Source organism: Populus euphratica, unplaced genomic scaffold, assembly GCF_000495115.2.
Source record: "Populus euphratica unplaced genomic scaffold, PopEup_1.0 scaffold73.1, whole genome shotgun sequence".
In the NCBI taxonomy this organism is placed as follows: Eukaryota; Viridiplantae; Streptophyta; class Magnoliopsida; order Malpighiales; family Salicaceae; genus Populus; species Populus euphratica.
This window is the reverse complement of record NW_011499895.1, coordinates 980,622-1,004,317: the sequence shown is the minus strand read 5'-3', so window position 1 is coordinate 1,004,317 and position 23,696 is coordinate 980,622. Positions and strand designations below refer to the sequence as shown.

Genomic DNA, 23,696 nt, shown 5'->3' with positions numbered 1-23,696 from the left:
GGAATGCCTTAGAGCTTGCTGCATCTCACCTTACTTAGTGAAGGAAATGGAAAAGATTCTAAAATCAAATCATCTAAAGTACTCTTTTACGAAGGCTTTAAGAACACATACATCTAATCCAAACCCAAGGTAGAATCTATAGCATGACGATGATTCAAGAAAATCAATGATGGTGTAACCCTAAATATTACCAAAAATGGAATCATGTAACGATGGAAGGCTTTGATCTATTGCTGATGAACTTGTCATTTATTACTCTTGTAACATGAGATTTTGAGCCTCTCTAGCAAATATTAAGTCAGCCAGAACACCCAATGAAACATAGTACCAAACAATGAAGCAACAGCACATATATATGCTTCTACTACTATAATGATTAGAGAGAAAAAAGAATTTCTAAACACACACACAGAGGGAGGGAGGGAGGGAGGGAGAGAAGATGAAAGAATTGATACCCCCAAAAAGATTAAGAGCAAGAAAGTTTCTTGGGTCAGCACTTTTCTTTTGGTCATGGGTCCATAGCTATGCATGTGTTATTCATATATGCAGGTAAGAGAGAGAAGATGCAGACAACAAAGATGAAAGAAAAGCGTGAAACCCTAAGAATATACAGCAGAGATATTGAACACCCAGCATGGTTTAGAAATTAAATTTCAACTCAACGGAGAGACAGTGAACATCATAGTCAAATATATTTGATTATGTCAAATTCAGATGCTTGGAGCCTCAAACACACACACACACGCAGTGTCAACAACTTTTATAGAATGTCACATGGACCATTGACCAAAAAAACTAGCTGTGACATTGTAAAAATCCAGCTAATGATGTAAATAATTTACAAACAACTTAAATGCAAGATAATGGATAAAAAAAATAATGTAATGAAACTCAGAGAGAGAAAAAACCAGTTGATGAATTTAAGTGAAAATTACTTGTGGGAAGGAAGCGTGAATTCCATTCCACTGCCAAAACCCCTCCCTGCACCCCAAGCAGACCCCCCAAATCCTGGATGAAAGTTCTTTTGAGGGGCACCTTTTATTCCTACTGGTCGCCAGTCACCTCTACCTCGACCAGCTATAGCACCCATATTCATAGGAGGACGGACTTGACCTGGAGTTCCTCCGGGACCAACACTAGTAGCTGCAGGCATCGGTGCTGCACCAGGTCTTACATACTGCATTCCAAAAAAAATAAGCCATCATGTTGACAGGGAAATGAAATGAAAATAAGAGGCAAGCCCATCAAATTAAAAAGTAAAAACAAAAGAAACCCATTGGCACCAAATTGAAAACAAAAGTAAGCCAGTGGCACTGAACAATTGCAGGTGAAGAGAACTCTACATGCATAATTAACCTGCAAGAATGATTCTTATTTGCACGGAGAAACTACAAGCTGGCATAAGTTAAGCATGGCTGATCAAACTTAAGCTTCCAATTTAGGAACATAAATCATATCAAAATTAAGGCTACTTTTCATCATGCTAGCAACAAACAACAGAATTGGCCCAAATCAAAACACGGGCAAAGGTCAACCTATTCAGCTTTAGAATAAATGAAGTTCAAGCCCAAGATAGAATCTGCAACGACAAAGAAGTTATAATTTTCCCTATGACATGTTCCCTTGGCAAGAAAATGAAAAAAATAATTGCACAAAGAGACAGGCAAGATGGTGAAACTCAAGGTATGGAAAGCAACTTTACAGCTGGGCGTCAAGGAGGAAGTGGGCAATAAGAGCAAAGACGGTAAGGATAGTTTCAAAAAGACCAGGCAAGAAACCACTTATCAATTTGACCACTGGGGCTACTACAAGTTTTCAACCAAAAGAAAAATTATTATGAAAGTTAAATGGAAAGGCATCTCAAACATATGGATTCCAATTCCAAAAAGTAACATGTCAATGGAATTAACCAGTTGTAGATTTTGAGTTAGACAATTCAATGAATGAAGATGAATAGATGAGTTTAGCTTAGTATAGTTCATGGCTATCTGAAGCAAATAATACCAGGAGAAAGATAAGCATATCCTATGTCATTGTAGGGTGCGTCAAATAATGCTACTTATTACCTCTAATATACCAGGGAAAATGTTCACTTAAATTTTTGTGGGGACTATCAAGACATAAATAATAGGCTGCAGACCATTTGTTTGCAAAATTATATTCACATCTTCTTGGCCATAACAAAATGGAGCAAATTTTACCAAGCATCTCATGCAATTATTTACCTTCTCAGCTGTTCCTACCACATCATTACCCCTATTATACAAATGCAATAGGTCAACCAAGATAAAGATTACAACATCCATGAACTTAATTGACACATTTGAGCATGGAGAGACATGCCTAGCTATAACAGCTCCCCATGCATCAACAACAAAGATATCTTGATCGTCATTTTCATCCTCACAATATCCACCTATTTAAACTGATGATCGGAAAGGCCAAAGATTGTTATTGTGACCCCGGGAAAAAATGCTGACTGCAGGGCATTCTGACATGGTGGAGCAAAGGAACCCTTCGTAGTCAAAGGCTAAACTTGAGCAGGGGAGGTAAAATGACAATCATGAAATCTAAGAGGAACCAATGCCAAAGTTAGTTGGCATGCCAGAAATTTCCACAGGATGTAATCTTGGTGCTAGCATCGTTGTCCATTGCATCTGTTCCCGAGCAATAATGTCATTGCAGAAGAATCCAAGGAAAAGTACTTACAATTAGAAAAGCTTTTCAAATTTTCATATTTGCATAACAACTAGGAATCTACCCAAGTGGTTATTTTATGAAAATCCCACGGCTGTTTCACCCGTGAGAAACATGTTTAACAATTGACTAAAAAATTCTCCACAGATATATGCTTCCCAGACACCAAAGCTCGTTCGAGAAACATCAACAATTGAGGTGAATGAAATTTTGTAAACCAATTAATCCTCGGTGGCTTGCAGTATTTAGGAAATTTTGAACCTTGAACCAGAATGTATCTAGAAGAAGCAATACCATGAAAAAAGCACATAAAATTCATGAGCATAATCAAGTAAATTTAAGAATTTCTATTCAACTTTTTTCAAGTAATCATACATTTATAAGAAAAGGAACTATAAACCCACTCATATCATATGTACAATAGTTACAGAAGCCCTGACTTGCTTTTCTGTCTTTCTTTCTTTCTTTCTTTCTTTCTTTTAAAGCTCAACATAGAACAGCAACAACTACAACACTGACCTTAAACTGAGAATGAAACGGATGATGATGATACACATGATTGCTATACCCAATCTTCGGTCCGACCACTGCATTTCCTTTCCCCACCGCTTCTCCTCCTTCTTTCCTCTCGCCTTCTGCCCCACCTCCTGCAGCCGCAACCCCATCCTCACCGCCACCCCAATCCTGCTCCTCCATCGCTTGATTCGGTCTATCTCCATCAGCGACAATCACAAGCGGGTCCCCATCCTCGTCGTCATCATCATCATCACCGATCTCTCTATCAATTCCCATGGTCCCCCCAGGATGAGTGTTATCATTCAACACTATTTGCAAATCATCCTCGCTATCACTCTCGTCCTCGTCTTGCCAATCGCCACCACCGCCACTGATCTCAGCAGAAGCTTCCATCTTTCTAGAATCATCTTTCATCAATCCAGGGATAATCGGGCCCGAATCTTCAAGAATCCCAGTATTAACCTCCTCGATATCAAAACTGACCTCTGTGTCCTCGCCAATGGATCCTTTAATAGGCGATTCTGCATCTCCCAAAACCCTAATTCGAGGAGCTGAATAAGAGGTAATTTGAATAGAGTTTTGATTGGATGGATCAGGAGGATTTCCGTGGAGGATCTCGTCATCGTCGTCTTTGACAGCGTCGTTAATATCGATCGGACGGTGGAGAGAAGAGGGTGCAGAGAGAGGTTGTGTTGGTTGCGGAGTGGAGGATGAAGAGAATGGACGTAAGACGTCAGTGTAGAGATCTCCAAATTCGTCGTCGTCTTCCATCGTAGAGGGAGAGAGTGATGGAGAGAGTTCTTGATTTTTCAGGGAGAAGTAAAGAGAAGAAAGCTAGCGAGAAAAAGGGTTTTGAGGTTCAGGGGACGTGTTTGTTTCGTGTTTTATTTGTGAAGTAATGATGGCGAGAGCCGGTTGGTTTGGGTCGCCGTTACGAGACCCGGCAGCTTCATTTGGTTTGGATCAGGCACTTAATGGGTCGATTGGAGTTTTGACTTTAGATCTAGCCGAGTTATTGGAAAAATCATTTTTGTATTCAACATGATATCTTTGGAGTTTTTTTAAAAGTTAAAAGTTTTCTGCAGCTCGAGTTTTAAATTAGATAAAATTTATAATTGGCTCTCAATAACTATAATTTAGATTTGGGGTTTTTTTTTTAATTTTTGACATTTACCTAACAAACAATAGTTTACTCCTTAATTAAATTGATTTGTTTTTTATAATTAAAAATATTTATTTAAAATAATTTTAAAATTAAAAATTTATTTGGTTGGAGTTATTGAAAATACATAATTTACTCGATGAAAGGAAAGAGGAAGAGAATTAATTAGTTAATATATATTTTTTATATATATTTTATGGATTGAGGAGTCCAGTACAATGTGGATTTGATAATAAATCAGACTTAATAGGTATAAAAAATTACTAGAATTAATATATTTAAGTCTACCTAGTTATTAGCTAAATTTAATATAACACTGGTTTTGCATATTATAAAATATAATAGAGTTGGGCTTAGCTATCAATTTAAATCTAAAATAAAATTGGTTGGTAGTTACATGACAGGTTCAATTGATCTTAGAAATCTAGGATTATAAAACTCTATATTTAAATTAATTATATGAATTATTCATATTAAATATAATATTTTTTTTTATATTTAGATATGTATAAATATATCTTTTAAGGGTCCTACCACACTTTCCAACTCATTAATAAAATATAAATAATGTTTTATGCTCGATAATGCTATTAAATAATAAGACTTTCTAGTTTTTTCTCTTCTTAAAAATAATTTCAAAAATTATAAATATTCAATAAATCATCCCGTAAGAGAATCATACTTTTTTAACTTTATATAACTTTCATGTACTTCAAATTATTAATCATCCTAAGAACAAATATTTTGTTCTTGTAATTTAATGATTTTTGTAAACTTTTTATTATTTTTTCAATAAAATTATTAATTTTATTACCAAAGAATCTTTAAGTACTCTTGATTAGGGTTTTTTTTACAGATACTTGGATTTTTATCATTAGTTTGGTAATTTATGACCTAAGGAAAAGAAAATAATGTTTTTGAATACATCAATTAACCACCATCATTAAAGACTTTATAATCAAAGCATATTTAGATACCTTTGATTAGAACTATTTTGGCAAGTATTAAGTTTTTATTATTAGTTTGGTACTTTCCAAGACAAGAAAAGAAAATTGTGTTATCAAACACCTTTAATCACCGTTTAAATATTAAATAAATAATATTATTTAAATATCTTGAATTTTAGAAAAACATTACCAACACCACATGTGGAAAAAAAACATTTAAAAAGTCATTAATAACTATTAGTTATTTTTTTTATTTATAATTATCAATCAATGGCAGATAATAAATATATTTTTAAATGACCTACTAATTTCTTTGCCACCACATATATTATTGTGCAACCAACCCTCTAATAATTTATTAACCAAATAATATCAAAAAATCTCTGGAAAAAAATAAAAAAGTTGTTTGAGGTTTTTTTTGCTTCTAAATGTATTTTAGTTATCTTACTGTATGTTTTATTTTTTTTATTTTTTATGTCTAAGACAAATATCAAATTTCTCCTAATCTGATATTATAATTATGTAAAAATCATTGTAAAAATACTAAAATGCCATTCGATTATAGTCCTAATTGTTTTGATTCGAATAATATCTTAGTTGTTTAACTGTAATTAAATAAGAAAAGACTTATTTTTTTAATTTTATAATGTCTAATAAACTTTGTAAAAAAAAATTCCCCAATCACCAGTGTTAAATTTTTTGGATGTGAGGGGTAAAACTGTGAAAGCACTCCAAGGAACAATGCTTACACTTTAAAGGTGAATGGCAGTGGATAGACAGAAACACATTTGATGGCGGTCCATGCAAATACCTCAACAGTCAGAGGCCGAGGCCCATAAAAGACCCGAGGTCCGCAAGTTGAATACAACCGGAACGGCAGCAACACAGAGCACAGCCAATTACCATTCCTCCATGTTCCTGTAATTTCTCACCTCTCAAAGTCCAAACAGACCATAGTATAATAAACTGACTAAAAAAAAAAAAATCCCGTAGAAAGAAAGAAAATCAAACCCTAAAAAAACATGATCGGAGTAGGCAAGATCAAGCAATACTCTAACGTCCTTGAAAAACCTCTCAGCAAAGGCAAGCAAGAGGTAACCTTCTTGTTCGAGTTTTCGATCTCTAACCTACTCAAGCCATTGGTGTGGTTTTCATTTGTTTCGAAGTCTTGAACATTCAATTTTGTTAGGGATTTTGTTTTTTGCAGGTGAGTTTGAGTGCGTTTGCATTTTTGTTTTCGGAACTTGTCCAGTATAATCAAACACAGGTTGATAACATTGCTGAATTAGAGCGAAGGTGAACATCTTCTTTTTGCAATATTTTCTTACTTCAATTCTATTATGCTCGCAAATTGCTCGATTTTATATTGTTAAGAATGTGCAATTGATTATTTTGATGAAAAAAATCAGTTATTTTAATCTCATATTAGTATATAAATTAATAATTTTTAGTGTGATTTTTTAAGTGAAAAAAAGAAGAAGGAATGGTTGAAACTAGTGTGATTAGAAGTTTTTACTCTAGACACCTGTAATTTAATTTCGTTACTGTTGTACGTGGCCTTCTATTTATAATATTTTTTAGATATCAAGTATTCGGGATGTTGTCACCTGTTATAATAATCTTTGTGAGAAACGGCGCAGGCTAGAGGATGCAGGATATGCTGTGGGGGCTCGAGTTCTGGAACTTCTTTGTCATAGGGACAAGGTATTCACATTGCTAAGGGTTCTCCTTGGAACTCCTGTCACAGTTAAAAATTTGATGGTCATGCCTATATTGATGCAATTTCTTAGCCACGTTCTCTGAAACAATCACACATATGAGAAGTAAACAAGTTCGATTAGAAACTTTTTAGTTATTTCTTTGGCAGTAAGCAGCAGGGGCATTATATATATTAATATCATCACCCCACCCCCAATTCAGTGATTATATTATCTGGCTGTTTTTTATTTTTCTTTCAGAGGCAGCGGGAATATAGGCATTATTCATCTGTATCTCTGATCAGAGTTTGTGGCCATGATTGTGTATGATTGGGGTTTTGAATTGGGTGTGAGCAGCATGTGATATGAATTGCAGTTTGTGGTTTAGTTGTTAATAATGAATTTCTTAATCAATGTTCCTGTGCTAGAATTGCTGGGAGAGGAGTCACAGTCCATTCTCGTTTTCAGTTCATGAAAGCATATGCTTAGATTGCTGAAATTAGAGTAGCTATATGTTATTTGATCTTCCACTCCACATTTGATGTCTTTAATGGCTCTACATTTTGCTGACTGGATACTTGGAATTTCATGCTGTCCACAGAATTGATACCTTATTTTATGCTGAATGGATTTACTTACGAAATAACTTTTAACATGTTATAGCTAGATCATGACATCAATCCAGAAAATTGCTCTGTTAGCTATCTTAACATCATCAACCTTTAGTTTTTGTCTGTGAAATTTGTGACTTGCTAAACTTTGAGCTTATGCATACGTGTTTATATCCAGTCAAATGCTATAAAGGCACTGTCCATACAGTGAGTCAACCGTGTGGTGTGCTCATTCACTGTAGTTTATTTGCATTTCTCCAAGGATCTCATTTTGCATTTCCCTCCTATTTCTCTCACCCTTGTGGCAACTGGCAACTGGTTTGTGGTTATACAAGGGGTGTGATATCAGTTGTCTAGAGCTCTGGCTAGTTTGCCTCAGGAGGATTCTATTGAGTAAACTTGCGTTATCTATGATTTGACAAAAATGATTTGGCTTCCCTCTGGAAATAGACCAATAGGTTTGCTTAATTGAACTTTATGTTGCTTTGCATTTGGTTTCTACAAGTGCTATATCAATGCTTCTTTTGATGCTGCAGGGCAACAGAAGGGAAACACGATTGCTGGGTATTTTGTCTTTTGTGCACAGCACTGTGTGGAAAGTTTTATTTGGAAAGGTAAGTTTATTTGCAGTATTTGAAAGTTCAATGACTCGGTAAGTTACATTTTATGTGAAAATGGAAAGTCATACCAAGGTGTTTTCTTTATTATTTTATTTCAATTTCTAATCTGCAATTCAGCATGTTTTACCCATTTTTTGTCTTCTCAAAGCATTTATTTGTGTACCCTTTTCATTTCCTTTTTCTATACGTATGGTTGAAATATAGGTTCATGAAAAATTCGAAGCCAGACCCTTACCAGTCTCTTTCCTGCTATCATGTTAGGTAGCTGACTCCCTTGAGAAAGGCACTGAACATGAAGATGAATACATGATCAGCGAAAAGGAGCTCCTTGTGAACAGGTAGTAATTATATCCTTGCCCTTTTTTGTTCAATAATATGACAATTGCTGTCACAAGTGGCTGGATTTGAGGCTATAAGTTATGATCTAGGTGCTGAACTGTCTTTGTGCTGTAGATTCATTTCAATTCCAAAGGACATGGGGACATTTAACTGTGGGGCATTTGTTGCTGGAATAGTAAGGGTAAGTATTACATTTAATTCATACCAGTTAACTGACCTTTTGGTAGGCGGAATCTTTGATGAGCTTTATTCTCCCTTTTCCCTTTGTAGGGTGTTCTGGACAGTGCAGGTTTTCCATCTGTAGTAACAGCTCATTTTGTACCTATGGAGGGCCAGCAACGACCTAGGACGACCATTTTGATAAAATTTGCTGAAGAGGTAAGGATTACTTTGTTTCCTTTCCCATTCACTTTTGCAAATGGATCAACAAAGATTGATTTTGCTTTAAATTCTGCCTATTCTATTCCAGTTCTTGCAATGTACTTTCTCATCCCCTGTCTTGAATCCTTGTCATGTTATGTGAAGTTTTAGTTTGCTCCTTTTGAATTGGACTGAAGATTGCGGATAACCTGTTATGAAACTGGATTAAAATTTGCATATTACTACTGCAAGGGCATGCATTAGGTGTTCAGTAGAACTGTCCATTTTGGTCAGTCAATGAAATTTAAAATAAATACTTACATAGGGACATTGCCTTTACTGGTTGCTCTACCCTTGCATTTTTTGGTTGCCTACATCTTTGTGCCCATCTGTTTTGTCCTTCTGAAGACCACTATGGTTTATCTGAGAGCTGCATGAGCCTTGCAGGATGAGTTGGATGAATATCTGATTAGAGATCACCTAGTAATGCCACTCATTTTATTACATATTCTTGTCCAGATTAATATTTTCCTTTTCTTCTGAAAAGGACCCTGAAGCTTCAACTTGTTTCAGTTTTACTTTTCTGCGTTATCTTGCCAAGCCTTTGGGTGACGGAGCACAATATTTTTATTAACTGTCTGTAAGATTGACGTGTAGTTCAGCTTCTTGTTCGTGGTCGCAAAAAATTGCTCTGTTGAGTGGAGGATGGACCCATGCTTGCGATATTTTCACCTAATTCTGGTCATGGCTTTTTTCCCATTTCTCTTTTCCTTATTCCAGGTACTAAGAAGAGAAGCGAGATTAGGTTGATGTCTGTACGAATATTTCATCATGTAACCTTCAGTCTTCTGCAACGACATGGTGACGAATAGTGAACTTTTCAGCTGGTTTGTCAACAAACGAGGATTTTCACCAGGCAATCCTGTCAGCTATACCTGTGACTCTATTCAAGTTCTGTCTGATTTTTGTGTATGCTCTTCAAAGCACGGAAATTTTAAGGATCTTGTAAAAGCAATTATTGCCACTTCAGTTGATGTGAAGTAAACGATGTCCTTTTTTCACCCCACATAAGATCTTAGTAAAGACTGAATAGTATTTAAAAAAAAAATTAATTTTTTTTATTTTTATATATTGTTTTGATATCTTGATATTAAAAATAATTTTTAAAAAATAAAAAAATATTATTTTAATATATTAAGTTGAATCATTTAATGAATTTTCTCTTCAAAATTGTATTGAACTTATTAAATTCTGCAATCTTTCATCCTCTCAAATGAAGATGGCAATGGAGGTTCATAAAGAGTGAGAGGGGATGCTCTCTTCACCTGCCCTTCCATGGAAGTCTCTTGATTTATATATCGGTCTCCTGTTATGTTGGATGTGATTTTAGATCATCTAAATGGGGGAGCTATTTTAGATCATCTAAATAAAGATAACCATTTTTGAGTTGGATTTCTCAAAGAAATCCTATTTATTATTTATCCAATAAAAAAATATAAATATTTATATTCTATTATGGCGATTGGAATATCATATAGGTATCTATGCATTAATTAGTATTCAATATAATATAAAATAATAATATTTTTATGTGTGCATTATATTAATATTGAAATATATATACCTATATATTATTGAAAAATTTTAAATGTTTTATGTGTGTTTATATAATACAAATAAATATTTTAGATTATATTTGGGTTGGTTTAGGTTCATATCTATAGAGATAAATTAAATCATTATCCATACCTCTAGAACTGTCACAGGCAGGCCTTTCCAATAGAGATTCACACGGTTTTGTTTTTCAAAATAAATTCATTAGATAAAGTATATTGGTAATTTTTTTTTATATATATATACACGAACGAAAATCTACCTGTTAGTAATTTTGTTCTTGTTTACCCGGAATGCTTTGTGACAGAGGATTAATTTTCTACTTTTCCTCCGAATAGTACTCATGGAGTGGACAGAAAGTATTGGACCGGCTGCCACATCCGGGGGTGCAGACGGCACCCAATGATGTTCCGTCGGGCTTCAAACATGTTAGCTTTTACATTTGCTTTATGGATTTGATTTAGGTAAATAGTTTATCGTTTGTGAAATAACAGTTATGAGAAGAAGCATTCGCTTTCCTTTTGGATTTAGGGTGACACGACTACGAAGTGTATATATGTTTATTTTTTTAAAAGATAATTACATCTTAATAAGTTAGTTTTTTTAATTAAATAAAAAGACACTGATAACAAACAAACTACTTTTTTTAAACAATCATTGATAATTTGAAATTAAAAAACTTTTAAAATGATAAAATTAAATAAAAAAATAATAATTTTAATTTGAGTTAACCTAAATTAGAATAATAGACATATAATATGTTAATAAAGAGGAAGTCAACCTAGATTAATTCTTATACGAGATCATGAGATCATAATAATTCGGTAGAAAAGAGATTGAGAAGACCACAAATTCTAATTTTTTTAAGTAATGTTGAATGATAAAAAAAAAATATTAACTTATATTAATTTTTTAAACTCGTAACTTGGTTTATTAGACCTAAAATACTATATATTAAAAAATCACAAAACTTAATCTCTAATAAATCAAATATTGAACGATGAAATTAAAAAAAAAACTATATAAAAAAGTTTAGAACAAAAAATAACAATTAAAAAAATAAGAATGAAAAAAAGAGAGCAAAAGATAAATTTAAAATTTAAAATTAAATAATGAAATTAAAAATAAAAATAATTATAAAAAAAATGAGTATCAAATAAAAAATAATAATATACTAATTTTTAAATAATATTTATTATATATCAAAGTACAAATATGCTCTTTAGCACGCCAAATAATAAAAAAAAAAACATAGAAAATGACAAAAATAACTAGATCGAAAGGTAAAGCTTCTGTGCGCCAGCTCTATATTTCTTGGCTTCAAGAGTAATTTTGTATTTTCTACTTTAAGAAACTGTAAAAGACCCTATTACCCCCTGTGAGGCCAATTTTTTGGGTCACGAGGGGGGAAATCGTAACTTAACTATTAAGTGCCACCGGGTCTAGAGCTAGAATATTTGGCGCTGTGGGTTTTACCTTTCCGTTTTAGTTTATTTTGTTACCCTCATTGCCTGTACTTTCTTCAGATCAAGAACTACCGTCCTCACCTCCATGGCAGAAAAAAAGTACCCAATTCTTGCTAGACCATTACAGAATCACACTAGGAAAGTCAGCGAAAGTCCGCGAATTACCAACTAGACATGACCAATCAACAATTCAAAACAATTTGACCAGGCCTGTCGCTACCTAATACTCCCTCCCTCTGACCGCATCATGTCATGTCTAGTGTCAGCATAAATTTTCCAGGAATTCAATCGGCATAAGTGGGGGCAAAAGATGGAAAGCCACAATTGATGCAAGAATGTCTTCAATAAATAGTAAGATAAGATTGATAAAGGTTCAAGAATAACAGGGCGCAACATCAGAACTTACTTGGAACAGAATCAAGCAACTAGAATGCGTCCAGAATTGAAAGGTCTGACTGCTTCATTTGTTATCAGAGTAAAAATGCCACATTATACTGAAAAACTCCCAGGAGATATGGAAACGCGGTTGGGAGAGACTCCATGCAAGAATCCCAGTCCCAGAGAGCGGGACACTTAGAATATCAATATATCCTCCTCCAAACATGAGTCCCTCAAAGTTACAGAACCTATCATCTCATCACTACAAAGACTGATACGGAATGGTAATACCATCATTGAACGATAAATGAGCAGACATGGAAACATGCAAAACAAAGAAAATCAAGAACATATGTGCAGATTAACAAAAATGATTTTATTTCATATTTTTCTTTTGGTAACAAGTATTAAGCCTGTCAATTGTCAACACCAAGACCATACAAAACACCAGCATATCTCTCAGGGGAGCCACTAAAGAAAATCTCCTTCAATCTCATAAAAGTGCTACTAGTAAGCAAACTATCAGAACCTGCTTGGTGAGAAATACCAATCCTCTTCACACCCAACTGCTCAGCCAGCTTGTTCAACCCACCGTGAAGACCATTACAAAACTTCATCAAATGCTTAATATCATAGAGCACAGGGAAATAAATCTTGATCAGATTAAAAAAATCTGCTTGGGTATCAGGCAGTTTCTTGCCAGTAAGCATCTTAAGCAAGTACCCAAAATCATACCCACTATGAAATGTAACCCAATGAACATTATCATTCAAAACAATCCCAGACGTCATTAACAACTCAGTAAACCTCGTAGCATCAGCACCATCTTCTGCATTCTTCACAAAATCAATGCCACTTTGGGATAAAAGCTCGATAGAATCGTTCGCATAGACATCTTCATTGGGGTTAAAATCACAAAAATTGAATTGCCAAACACAATACTTATCAGTTCCACAGGTTGGCAAGTTCCCTTTTTCATCGGATAATGTAAGGCCCAGTTGAATTAACTTCAAAAGATCAACATTTGCCTTAAGGGTTTGATAGTTGTAATCAGAGCCAGTCTTGACACTCCCCACCGGGCGTAAAACAATGCCAGGAAACTCAGTGTCCATTGCAATGTATGGGAAATCATCAACAATATTGAGGATCAATTCGAATTCTTTTTCAAGATTATAATTCCATACGTCCCTGATAACAACCAAATCTTTGTTATCCTGAACCGACATTTTAGAGTTCAAGGCCAAACAAACCCTGAAAAGAAAAAGGAAACAAGAACCGGATTCAATATATGAAACAAGAAAAAGAACCCATTATTAACAAAAAAGAAATTACATACAACAAAACCCAATTCAATAAATAATGAAACATCGAAACGAAACCAAAAGTTAAAAACCCTAAACTTGAAGAAAGAGACGTTACCTTGAGAGAAGAAAGACGATGTTCTTGGAGAGGGAAAACAGAGGGTTTTGTCAATGCGTTATAAGGTTCTATTTTTTTACAAAATTTTTAATGCTGAAGGCTCTTCCCTTTCCTTGCTGCTTACATGCTGGGTGGCAGCATGCTACAAGCGCTACGATATGGATCAGAGAGACATGGAAAGAGACTTGAGACTGCGAGAGTAGTTACTCGTCCGTGTTTATATATAGGCAGGATTTTTCTTTCTTTCTTTCTTTTCTTTTTCTTTTTTTAAGAAAAAACAAATATTCGGATTAAGTTATTTCTACATTTTTTTTTAACTATGGGATAAACGTTATTTTTTCATATATATATATATATATTCATTACAAGTAGTATGCCTTTATTATTTCTAAATTGAAAAGCTATATAACTTTATCATAAATAAATAAAAAATTAAAAGTAGATATGTAGCAATAATTAAATTTGAAAGAGAGAAAATGTGTCCCAAATCATTTCATAATCATTATAATAATGATCGAGAAACCGATGCCTCGTAAATATCATAATGAGAAAGTTTGATTTTTAAATATTCAAATCATTTAATTATTAAGAAAATATAGGTGATATGATGTTAATTATTTTTTAAAAAAATTTATGTATATTTTTTATTATTAATAATATTTTTATTTTTATATTTTAAAAGCATTTTCTAAAATAATTTTATTTTTTTATTTTTAAATTATTTTTATACTCGATAACCATCACTCTTTCTAATATTCTTGGGAGCTTTGTCAAGCTCCTCGCCATTTGAATTTTTTTTTATTAAAAAAAACCATATTTTATTGAAAAAAAAAACAATACATTGACTAAAATAATAAAGAGTCGTCTACGAGTTACTATTCTAAATGTTAGAGAGGTGGCTGAAAAATTAATTTCTGATTTTTAAATTTATTTTTATATAAAAATATTTAATAAACTCCTAAAAAAATTAATAAAATCATTTTCAATCTTAAAACACACCAAAATCAATACAAAAAATGCAAACTTAAATAGAATAAAAATTATTTTTAATCATGATTTACCTTTTCCAAGTGACGTGGAAGACTTTAGAGGAACTTGTCACAAGACCGGCTCTTTTTGTTGCTAGATTAGAGTCAACTAATCACTTTATTTTTATTGTAATGTTCAAGCGATTTTATTTCTCATTTCTCAAAACTCAAAGTCTAAAATATAAATAAATAAAGAACCTATGCAAAAAATTCTTCAACTAATAGGACAAAAAATGACTAACTAAAGACTATTGGAATGAAAACGATTTTTTTCATGAAAAAAGAAGAAGAGAGAAGCCTTATCAATGTTTTTTTTTTTAAATTGTTCTAATCCTTGTTTTTTTAGTTATTTTTAATATTATAATTTTAAATATCATAAATTGGCATCCGATTCAATATGTCAGTCTGCACTTTTTCTCTCTCTCCCTTTTTGACTTTTTGGCTCTCATCACAACGGTCTAGCCTACATGCCTGATTCTATAATAATTCGGATACGGCATCATTATATTCTGAAGAGTTCAACAGCTTGGGGGAGGGTATTATTAGAGCCTTAGAGGTGTTTTCTAAAATATTTTTTACAGTAAAATATATTAAAAAAATTATTTTTAGGTCAGTATATTAAAATAATTTAATATATATATATATAAATTAATTTTTAATAAAAATAACTTTTTTAAAGACACGGTTTACACCATACCAAATATTCTATACCAAATATTCTCTTATGTTGTCCATAATGAAAGCTAAAAGCTTTATTGTTTTATATCCATTGTATAATCAACCGAAAGAGAACATGTTTTCATATACCACCTGTTTGGCATGGGGGAGCTCTTGAGTTCGACTCCCCATATGAACAATATGATTTATCAAATAAAACTAAAGACAATTAAAACAAATATTCCTAAATATTCTAATGATTTGAATTAAAAAGAAAAAAATAATTTTTAATCAAAAACTTCATTTTCTTATTCATGTTTTTTTATGAAAAAATATATTTTTTATTAGAAGCATTGTTTTTTAAATAAAAATCATTATAATTGTGAAATGAAGTTAAAAAAAATCATGAATCGATCATTTTTATATAAATAAATCTAATAATAATATATTTAGAAAAAATTATATAAAAATAGATATTCTATTCTTCGGGAATATTAATGATCAAAATTTTAAAAACAAATGTATATTAGAGTAAAACATAATTGATCATAAAGTCATCTTATCATAAAAAGTTCTAATGCTCTAAAAAACTATTGCATAAATGGTTATTTGAACTAGATTTGTGGTACAGACTCTGATATGGGTTAGCAAAAAAAAATTCAACATAAAAGAAGAATGCTATGAACAACAATTGAAACCTATTGAGACCTGAGTCTAATTCAATTTATAATTTAAATAATATGAATAAAAAAATATAACAATAAAAAAATTGATAAAAAAATAACAATAAAAAAACTTGATCTAAACTCATTTAGATTATCAAACAACTTAATATTGAAAGGAAATTTTTTTAAAAATACCTTTGTTAAATAAGGTTACGTTGCATACTTCATAACCATTGGCATAACATTGAGATAATCTCATATAAAAAAAAAGAAAAAAAACTTTAAAAATCAATTGCTAGTAAATCAAATGAGAATATGATAACTTTATATAAAAAAAATAAAAAAAAAAGTTCATTCTTTAAAAAATAAAATGTTGAAAGAATAAAATTAAAAATAATAATAATTAAAAAAGGTTAAGAAAACCTGATCCGAGCCTGCTCGGTTCAAGATTCAAAATCTTTGACTTAATTGTGATACCAAGTTAACCTCGTTCAAAAGCAAATTAAGTAAAATTATAAAACTTAATTATCGAATAATCTAATGTAAAATGAAAAAAAGAAGAAATATAATTAAAAAAGCAACATAAAAAAATATAAATCAATTTGGGTTAACCCTATAACAATAAGCACATGATTGAGATAAACCAATAGAAAAGAAATGAAAAAATAGTATGAAGATATATTAACAATAAACCAAATGTTAAAAGAAAAAATTAAAATAAATTAATTTAAAAAAAACAAAATAAACTCGTGTTAATCTTTGAAACTGGTGACTCGATCATAAACTCGAGACCAACCTCATTAAAGGCAAATAATAAAAAATAATGAAGCAAAACTCTAAAAAAATGAAAAAAAATAAGCATAACAAAAAAACCAAGCAAACTTAGGTAAACTTTTTAAATTTAATCTAATCTTTAAAACTCGCAATCCATAAAATCTTGGACCGAAGTTCAATCAAAACGTTTAATTGTCAACAATTTAATTTTAAATGGTGAAATTATAAAAAAAAATATCAGTATAAAAAACTCATCAAAACAAAAAAGATAGCAATAAAAAGAATAGAGAACAAAATTAATAGAAAAAAACCTAAGAATGATGAAATTATAAAACATAAAAATCTAAAAAATGATCCCAAACAGAACATATAACAATAGAAAGAAAAAATATCGAATTTGAAAGATTAAAAAAAAATAGTAGGAATGCAATTGAAAAACATTTGTGATTTGATAGCTTATTTATAGATTACAAATGACAGGGGTGAAATTGAGAAATATTTGTCATTTTATAGATTATTAAAAATAAAAAATAATAATCGAAAGGATAACGACCAAATGTGAAGGAGAAATAAATCACAAGGGTTGGTTTGGATTTTTGAAAAGGATAGCGCTAGATTTGACAATGAGAAAGAGAAAAAAAAAAGAAATGGTTGAGACGCCAAACTAGAAATGCATTCCTTACATGTGCCGTGCTATTAGGTAGGAGGTATCAAGACCTGTCAAACATTATCGCGGAAGACACTGTTTGGTGGCTAAATGACCCCACACGTATCTCCCAAAGGATGTAGGGGCTATCTATTCACTGACACATGCCAAGCATGCACCAACATGTTTTTTTAATAGTATTTAATATATAATTAATTACAATAATATCCTAAGTAACCTTTAAATTAACAATGAAATCGATGTAAAAGGATAAAAAATATTTGTAAGAGAATTATGTTAATTTTGTCTTTAAAGTAAAAAAAATAAAATGATTAATCTAACTCTGCATAAATTGTTAAAGACAACTGTATCATGGTAAAAATAATACCTTATCTCTAATAGCTAGTTCAAAGTTTTTTTTCAAGGTAAATGACAATTTTATCAATTTACTATTGACTATTCAATGAATTGCGAGGGTATAATAACTTTTATTTTTTTTTTATTTATTTATTTATTTTTATTATTATTATTTTAATAAATTTATTGAAAGATTATTGTATTTTAAAATTGAAAAAAAAAGGTTAAGGTTTGTTTAAAAAGAGATTAGGTGCTCCTGGGTTTGTGAGAAAAAGCTGTACCTAGCCTAAAATAAAAAGCTTAGAAGATGGAAAATCATGGTACAAGTTTTTGACCTCTAAAACTAATTTTTTTTCATTTTTTTTATGACTTGATAAAAAAACTTTTAAACACTTTTAAATACTCTCTAACCCAAAAAAATCTATTTAATTAGTCAAAAAACCCCAAATTAGACAATTAGAAAAAAAAAACCTTTTTTAGCCGTGGTTTACTTTTTTCAACAAAACAAAGAATCCAAGCTAGCTCCAAGAAACTCCTCTCTCCATGATGAGCATATTAATATAAATATTGGCTTTTTTTTTCTTCCATAATTAGAATGTTCTTGATTGATCTCCTTTTCTTTTATTTTTCCTGTGGCTTTCTCTGTTCTCTCTCAACATTTAGGGATGAGAAACTAACAAAAAGAGTTCAGGACTAGAACATAAAGTTTATAAACATCAAGGACCAAATATAGCATAAACTAAGAATTCATGGACTAAAATGTAGTTTTATGTACCTTTCCAACATTCAGCTCTGTTTTATTTATTTTTTTGTTTTTTTATTCTTATTCTTTTAATTTATTTTTTTAATTACAGTTGAAAATTATATTTTACAATTATTTTTTAATATAATACCAAAAATTCATCGATCCTATGCATATGCTAAGAATATACAAAAAAAAAAAAAAAAACTTGGACACATGAAACTACGCCAACATAACTTTGTAGAATGAACAGTGTCATCCCTAATGTTATTTGTGGGAGTAAACAGTGCAGCACTGTTCTGTTTTGTTGTTGCTGTAATTTCAAAGGACTTGCCTCAAAAGAATTTTACATCCATGATTCATGTAATTCTGCATAATCATAAACATGCCTGTTGAGTAGGAAACATGATAATCAACGAGATTACAATTCTGGAGTAATTATATCTCAGACTTCTTCGTCTAACTTATCGGACAACTTTCTTAATTCCAACCACTGGCTTAGCTTCTTCCAATTCTGCTGGATGTGGACTATTACTGCTAGCACAACGATCATTATTACAACTGCAGACTTTCTGAACTCAGAAGTACTCTCCGGGCTTACAAATTCTGAATCTTGGAATTTGGAGTCCAGAAAAGGATCGCTGATATAGCCGTAAAGATGCAGAACAAGCCTAATCAAGGTAAGCCCAATGTAGTGTGCTTTGTGCAGTGATTTAACATTTGTCTGCAACAAGAAGTTGCTGATAATCTGCGGAACTAGAAAGAAATCTTGAACAACTCCTGCAAAATCTTTTAGGATCATCCAACTTTGCTGCATATGAATAGCTCCTGTTTTATAGCTACCATTTTCAGGATGAAACAGCATGTCTCGATGCCCATATACTGATAGCCATATAAGAACACTTGTGTGTACAGCCGAAGTACTTAGAAGGACCAGTTTATTGTGAGGAACCCAAAGATGTTTCATCTTAGAAGTACAAAGTGGTTTGTTCTGATATTTGTACACCATCAGGAAAATCCTTGAAGTGAGTAGCAAAGAAACCAAAACAAGAAATCTCCCAGCATAGTTGAGGACTTTTGGCAACAGCCCAAACCAATCATGATCATAAGACGAAGATATGAAGAGAATTTCAGCACCACTGAGCAATGGAAGGCTATAACCAAGAACCTGAAGAGCAAGCATTACAAGAGATACATAAGGAATAACATTTGTTTGTTTCTTCATATAATGGAGTTGGATCCATGTTAGTGCAATTACCCCACTAAGCAACAGAATTCGAAGAATCCCTTCAAATGTTCTTCGATAGGCCACAATCAATGTATGGTTTTGATAATGAGGCAAGCTTACAGGGCCAAAATATAAGGGTTCATCTTGACCCATTCGATAGAGTGAGTGGTCCTGACAAGGAGTCTTGTCAGTCAGCAAGCTAACGGGGCCAAAATGTAGGGGATCATCTCGACCCCTTTGACTGGTGATGGTGATTTTGGTATGTTCCATGTTTTCAGAGGGGTACTGAATTTCAACTTCAATCAAACAATCTAGGCCCCGTTCTACACCAGTGCCTCCGATTGCAACCTTTCTGCAGCCAATGAGATGCGTCTCACCAATAACTGGATCATATATACCTTCCAAGAACACCTGTGATATATTCCTGTAAGATATCATGGTAAATTCCCGAGTTTCTTCTTTCAATTCTCTGAAAATAAGATGTGTTGAGACATTCAGAAGCTGTCTGTTGGTGAAGGTGACATTAGCTGTTGTATTGACTGCAACCTCCCTTGAACCATCATCGTGGAAGTGTCCAATTAGTGGACCTAGCGAAAGTACCTCCATACGAATGGAGATACGTGTACCAAGACCATCAGGTAGCTGATCAGGTGCAATACAGCCATCAACGAGTAGCTCATAGGAGAGAGAATCAAGCTGAGCTCGTGATTCTGCTCCTTTTAGAGCGGGATACCTCGACGGAGAATGGCTGAGGGTAGTGAAACGCTGAGCTCGCTTTTTAAAGGAACTAGCCAGACTAAGCTTTGAGTAACTGTATGACAAGTAACGGGTATTATACGAATAGAATGGGTTCCTCAAATATGACGGTTGGATCACTAAATCAAAAAGAAGATGATAGTTTGAGCTTACTCCATCTCTTATGTTAGATATGCTCCCGAACACTAAACTCCTCTGCTTGATCGACAATGCTCGAGGAAAATAAAGTGATATCCGTAAAGTGCATCTTTTGAGTTCTGAATCATCTCCAGGACGACAACCAAGCATGCAAAGTTTCCCGCTTGAAGGATTCCACCTCCCCTCAGCATTGAAAACCAAGCCTGAAAGACCGGTCAATGTTCGTGCTAAATTTGGATCCATATCTGCAGGAATTACTCTCAGCATCGCTGAAACTTCTGCACCATGACTGTCATTTGAAGTTGCTTGCCTGCATTGGACATGTTGCAATATGAGCTTAATATGTTTGTAACTCAAATTCATGTCCCCATTGTCCTTCCCAAATAAGACGGATGTCAATTTTCTGTCCTCTACATAACTTCCACCAAGTTTATAATCTGGAAAAACACTGAGAGCTTCCCACGAAATCTGATCGAGAATAGTACAGAACTCTGACCAAGTAAACTTTTGGACTCCATCTTCCATCACCTCATCATGAAAATATGGATACGGCTCACAAGTTGGTGACGCCTGCTCCGTTGAGCTAAATTGATACATCGATTGATGCCCCAACTGAGAGGATATGTATACTGTATCAAAGTACTTAGGACTCGCCTTTTCATTTAAGCTATGCATTTCTCCATGGATTTCTCTATTTCGCAGACTGAAGGTCATAGGATAGCGGAGAACAAGTGAGATGTGATCAGTTTCTAGATCAAAGCGATTCGCGACATCTGAAGGAACATAAACCCGTAAGCCGTTAGTGACTGTTGTCTTTCCCAGCAAACACAAGTTGCGTTCCCCTCCATTCTGTTCAGTCTCGGTATAAAGCCCCTCAAAGGCAAATGTAAGGGCAGATGTTCCAGGTCTAATGAAATTTGGCGCTGGGTTAAAACCATGAACAAACGAGCTCTCTCTGGATATGCCGATTACCAAATATCCTCCAACACTAACCGTGTTTTGAAAATGCTGGACCTGGCTAACATCTTTGACTTCAAAGACACCAAATTCAAGGCAGTGGGGAGAGAAGTAGAGCTGGTTGGCAAGCCACTGTCAAAAAATGGCATCAATGGCACCCCACCAGTTTTCTGCTCCCAATCTCCGTTGCTGAAAGAGAGCCCTCCCATAAGTCTAAACTTTGTATCTTCATCAGTTTTCAGTTCAGAAGCTGACGACAGGAGAGAGCGGCACTGCTTTTCAACTTCAGATATTCTGCTGTAAGAGAAAGTAACCGAAGGATCACTCAATGTACGGTACACGTCTTCATCAGGAAGTGCGAAGCTAGCGATCATGAAAAACTCTAACAGGCCCAAAAGAAACAACAGCAAATTCTGGATCTTCATCTAAAAAGAAAAGAAAACACAGCAGAAATCCAGTTGCAGATAAATTAAATAGCAACCATGACCGATCTAGAAATCATATGAAAGTAAATAACTAAATCCCATGAAAAAAGAAACGAAAATCACAAAAAAACCTCAGTTTCTCTTGATCTTAAACAGCAGAATGTGGTACTGATTGAGGAAGTCATAAGATAAAGCAACCGCTTGTAGCCAGTACCAACGGTTGACTTTACAAAATGGCTTGCAAATATTTTTATCCTCTTCCAGAAAAACAGCCTTAAAGAAAGCACTGGGATGCAGAGCCAAATTGCCCCATGAAAGCGGAGAGGTTAATTGGATATGTTGTGGAATCTTTTGTTACGGGGCCTTTGCAGTCAATGATCAAGCATAATTATTAGCATTGCATATGATTTTGCCTGGAAAGAAATATCACACTTCATAATATGTTTCACTGATTCAAAATATTATTTTTTATTTATGTTTTAAAAATTATTTTTAATACACATTAAAATTATCTAAAAATATAAAAAACTAATTTTAAATCTTTGAAAAACAAACGCATTTTCAAGTCGAAGTTAATAATATAAATTGGTTTGCACCATATTTGTATCTAAAATTAGTGATAAATTAGATTTAATAATAATAACAATACGGTCCATTAATTATGGATAACCAAAATTACATCGCGATTTGTTTTTGAGAATAGACTCCCAGCTATAAAATCATCTGATCACGCTATTTTTTGGTTTTTTATTTCTAACAGAGGAACGCAAGCAAGCAAGCTTTCATAGCTCAGTTGGTTAGAGCACCCGTTTAGTAAGCGGGAGGTCTTGAGTTCGACTCTCAATGAAAGCAGGAACCGTGTCAAAGATCATAGCATCTTCATTTTTCTGCTTTGTGGTGAAATCTTTAATCATTAAATGAACGAAATGAATCTCGTCTGCCTTTCTTCACCCTTTATTTTTTATATTTTAATGTGAAACATGTTTTAATTTATCTCCACTTTGCAATTCTACTAAGGGGTAATGATGAAGCTACCTCTCGAATGGACTTTTCGGATGCATGCAGGACAGTTTGGGAGAGAGCACAAGCAGCTGAAATTCTCGTCAGATGCCTATAAACAGAGTGAACAAGAGGGACTGCGAACGGTTTTTTTTTTTCCCTACAATTTCAAGCGGCTAAATTAGTAAAACTTCTTATTTATAATTCGAATGTCATCCATCAAATAAATATGACACAAATCAAATTTGACCAAGTTAGCAGATTTCAAAAACTGCAGCAAATCCCATTTGTGGCACAGCCTTATCTCCCTAATTACAATAAGTTGCTGGGTTATGACCTCGAATGAAGAGGTTCAAGTGTGATTGGGTCATCCTCTCCTTCCAAGCTAAAAGGCATAAAGTTTTCACACATGGTCACTCTCAACATAAAACGATAGTAAATGCAAGACAAAAACACAAGAAGAGAGTGAACTCACAACCATAATTTCTTCATGTGGCA

General features: G+C 33.1%; 4 protein-coding genes and 1 non-coding gene across 7 annotated transcripts in view; 2 read left to right on the top strand and 3 right to left on the bottom strand.

The window, feature by feature from the left end:
- LOC105131935 (FIP1[V]-like protein) overlaps window positions 1–4,152 on the bottom strand; it is an 11,595-nt gene extending 7,443 nt beyond the window's left edge. The window contains exons 1-2 of one of the 2 annotated variants that reach the window (XM_011035160.1): window positions 3,217–4,152; window positions 936–1,177 (exon numbers count right to left, since the gene is read on the bottom strand). In XM_011035160.1, the coding sequence (XP_011033462.1) occupies window positions 936–1,177; window positions 3,217–3,984 (1,010 nt within the window). In that variant the 5' untranslated portion in view covers window positions 3,985–4,152. Of the gene's footprint in view, window positions 1–935; window positions 1,178–2,225; window positions 2,556–3,216 lie in introns of those variants that run through there. The other variant, XM_011035161.1, reaches the window with a different exon arrangement.
- A 2,023-nt stretch (window positions 4,153–6,175) lies between these two features.
- Window positions 6,176–10,020, top strand: LOC105131934 (trafficking protein particle complex subunit 5-like). Its single transcript, XM_011035159.1, has 8 exons — window positions 6,176–6,416; window positions 6,530–6,618; window positions 6,963–7,026; window positions 8,167–8,244; window positions 8,512–8,588; window positions 8,704–8,770; window positions 8,860–8,967; window positions 9,730–10,020. Exons 1-8 carry the CDS (start codon window positions 6,345–6,347, stop codon window positions 9,757–9,759), a joined length of 585 nt encoding a protein of 194 aa, XP_011033461.1. The 5' UTR covers window positions 6,176–6,344; the 3' UTR covers window positions 9,760–10,020.
- Window positions 10,021–12,762: 2,742 nt separating this feature from the next.
- Window positions 12,763–14,029, bottom strand: LOC105131933 (probable CCR4-associated factor 1 homolog 6). The gene is made up of 2 exons (XM_011035157.1): window positions 13,827–14,029; window positions 12,763–13,658 (listed from the first exon to the last, which is right to left on the bottom strand). Exon 2 carries the CDS (start codon window positions 13,631–13,633, stop codon window positions 12,824–12,826), a length of 810 nt encoding a protein of 269 aa, XP_011033459.1. The 5' UTR covers window positions 13,634–13,658; window positions 13,827–14,029; the 3' UTR covers window positions 12,763–12,823.
- A 4,883-nt stretch (window positions 14,030–18,912) lies between these two features.
- On the bottom strand, window positions 18,913–22,577 carry LOC105131932 (uncharacterized). 2 transcript variants are annotated; one of them, XM_011035155.1, is made up of 2 exons: window positions 22,331–22,577; window positions 18,913–22,199 (listed from the first exon to the last, which is right to left on the bottom strand). In XM_011035155.1, the coding sequence occupies exon 2, from the start codon at window positions 21,529–21,531 to the stop codon at window positions 19,141–19,143; it is 2,391 nt and encodes a 796-aa protein (XP_011033457.1). In that variant the 5' UTR covers window positions 21,532–22,199; window positions 22,331–22,577; the 3' UTR covers window positions 18,913–19,140. The 2 variants fall into 2 exon arrangements, with proteins under 2 accessions (XP_011033457.1, XP_011033458.1); XM_011035156.1 differs by lacking the exon at window positions 22,331–22,577 and having other exon boundaries at window positions 18,913–20,734; window positions 20,833–20,900.
- Window positions 22,578–22,977: 400 nt separating this feature from the next.
- TRNAT-AGU (transfer RNA threonine (anticodon AGU)) lies at window positions 22,978–23,051 on the top strand. Its single transcript has one exon. It is a non-coding gene; the product is annotated as a tRNA-Thr (tRNA).
- Window positions 23,052–23,696: the final 645 nt, after the last annotated feature.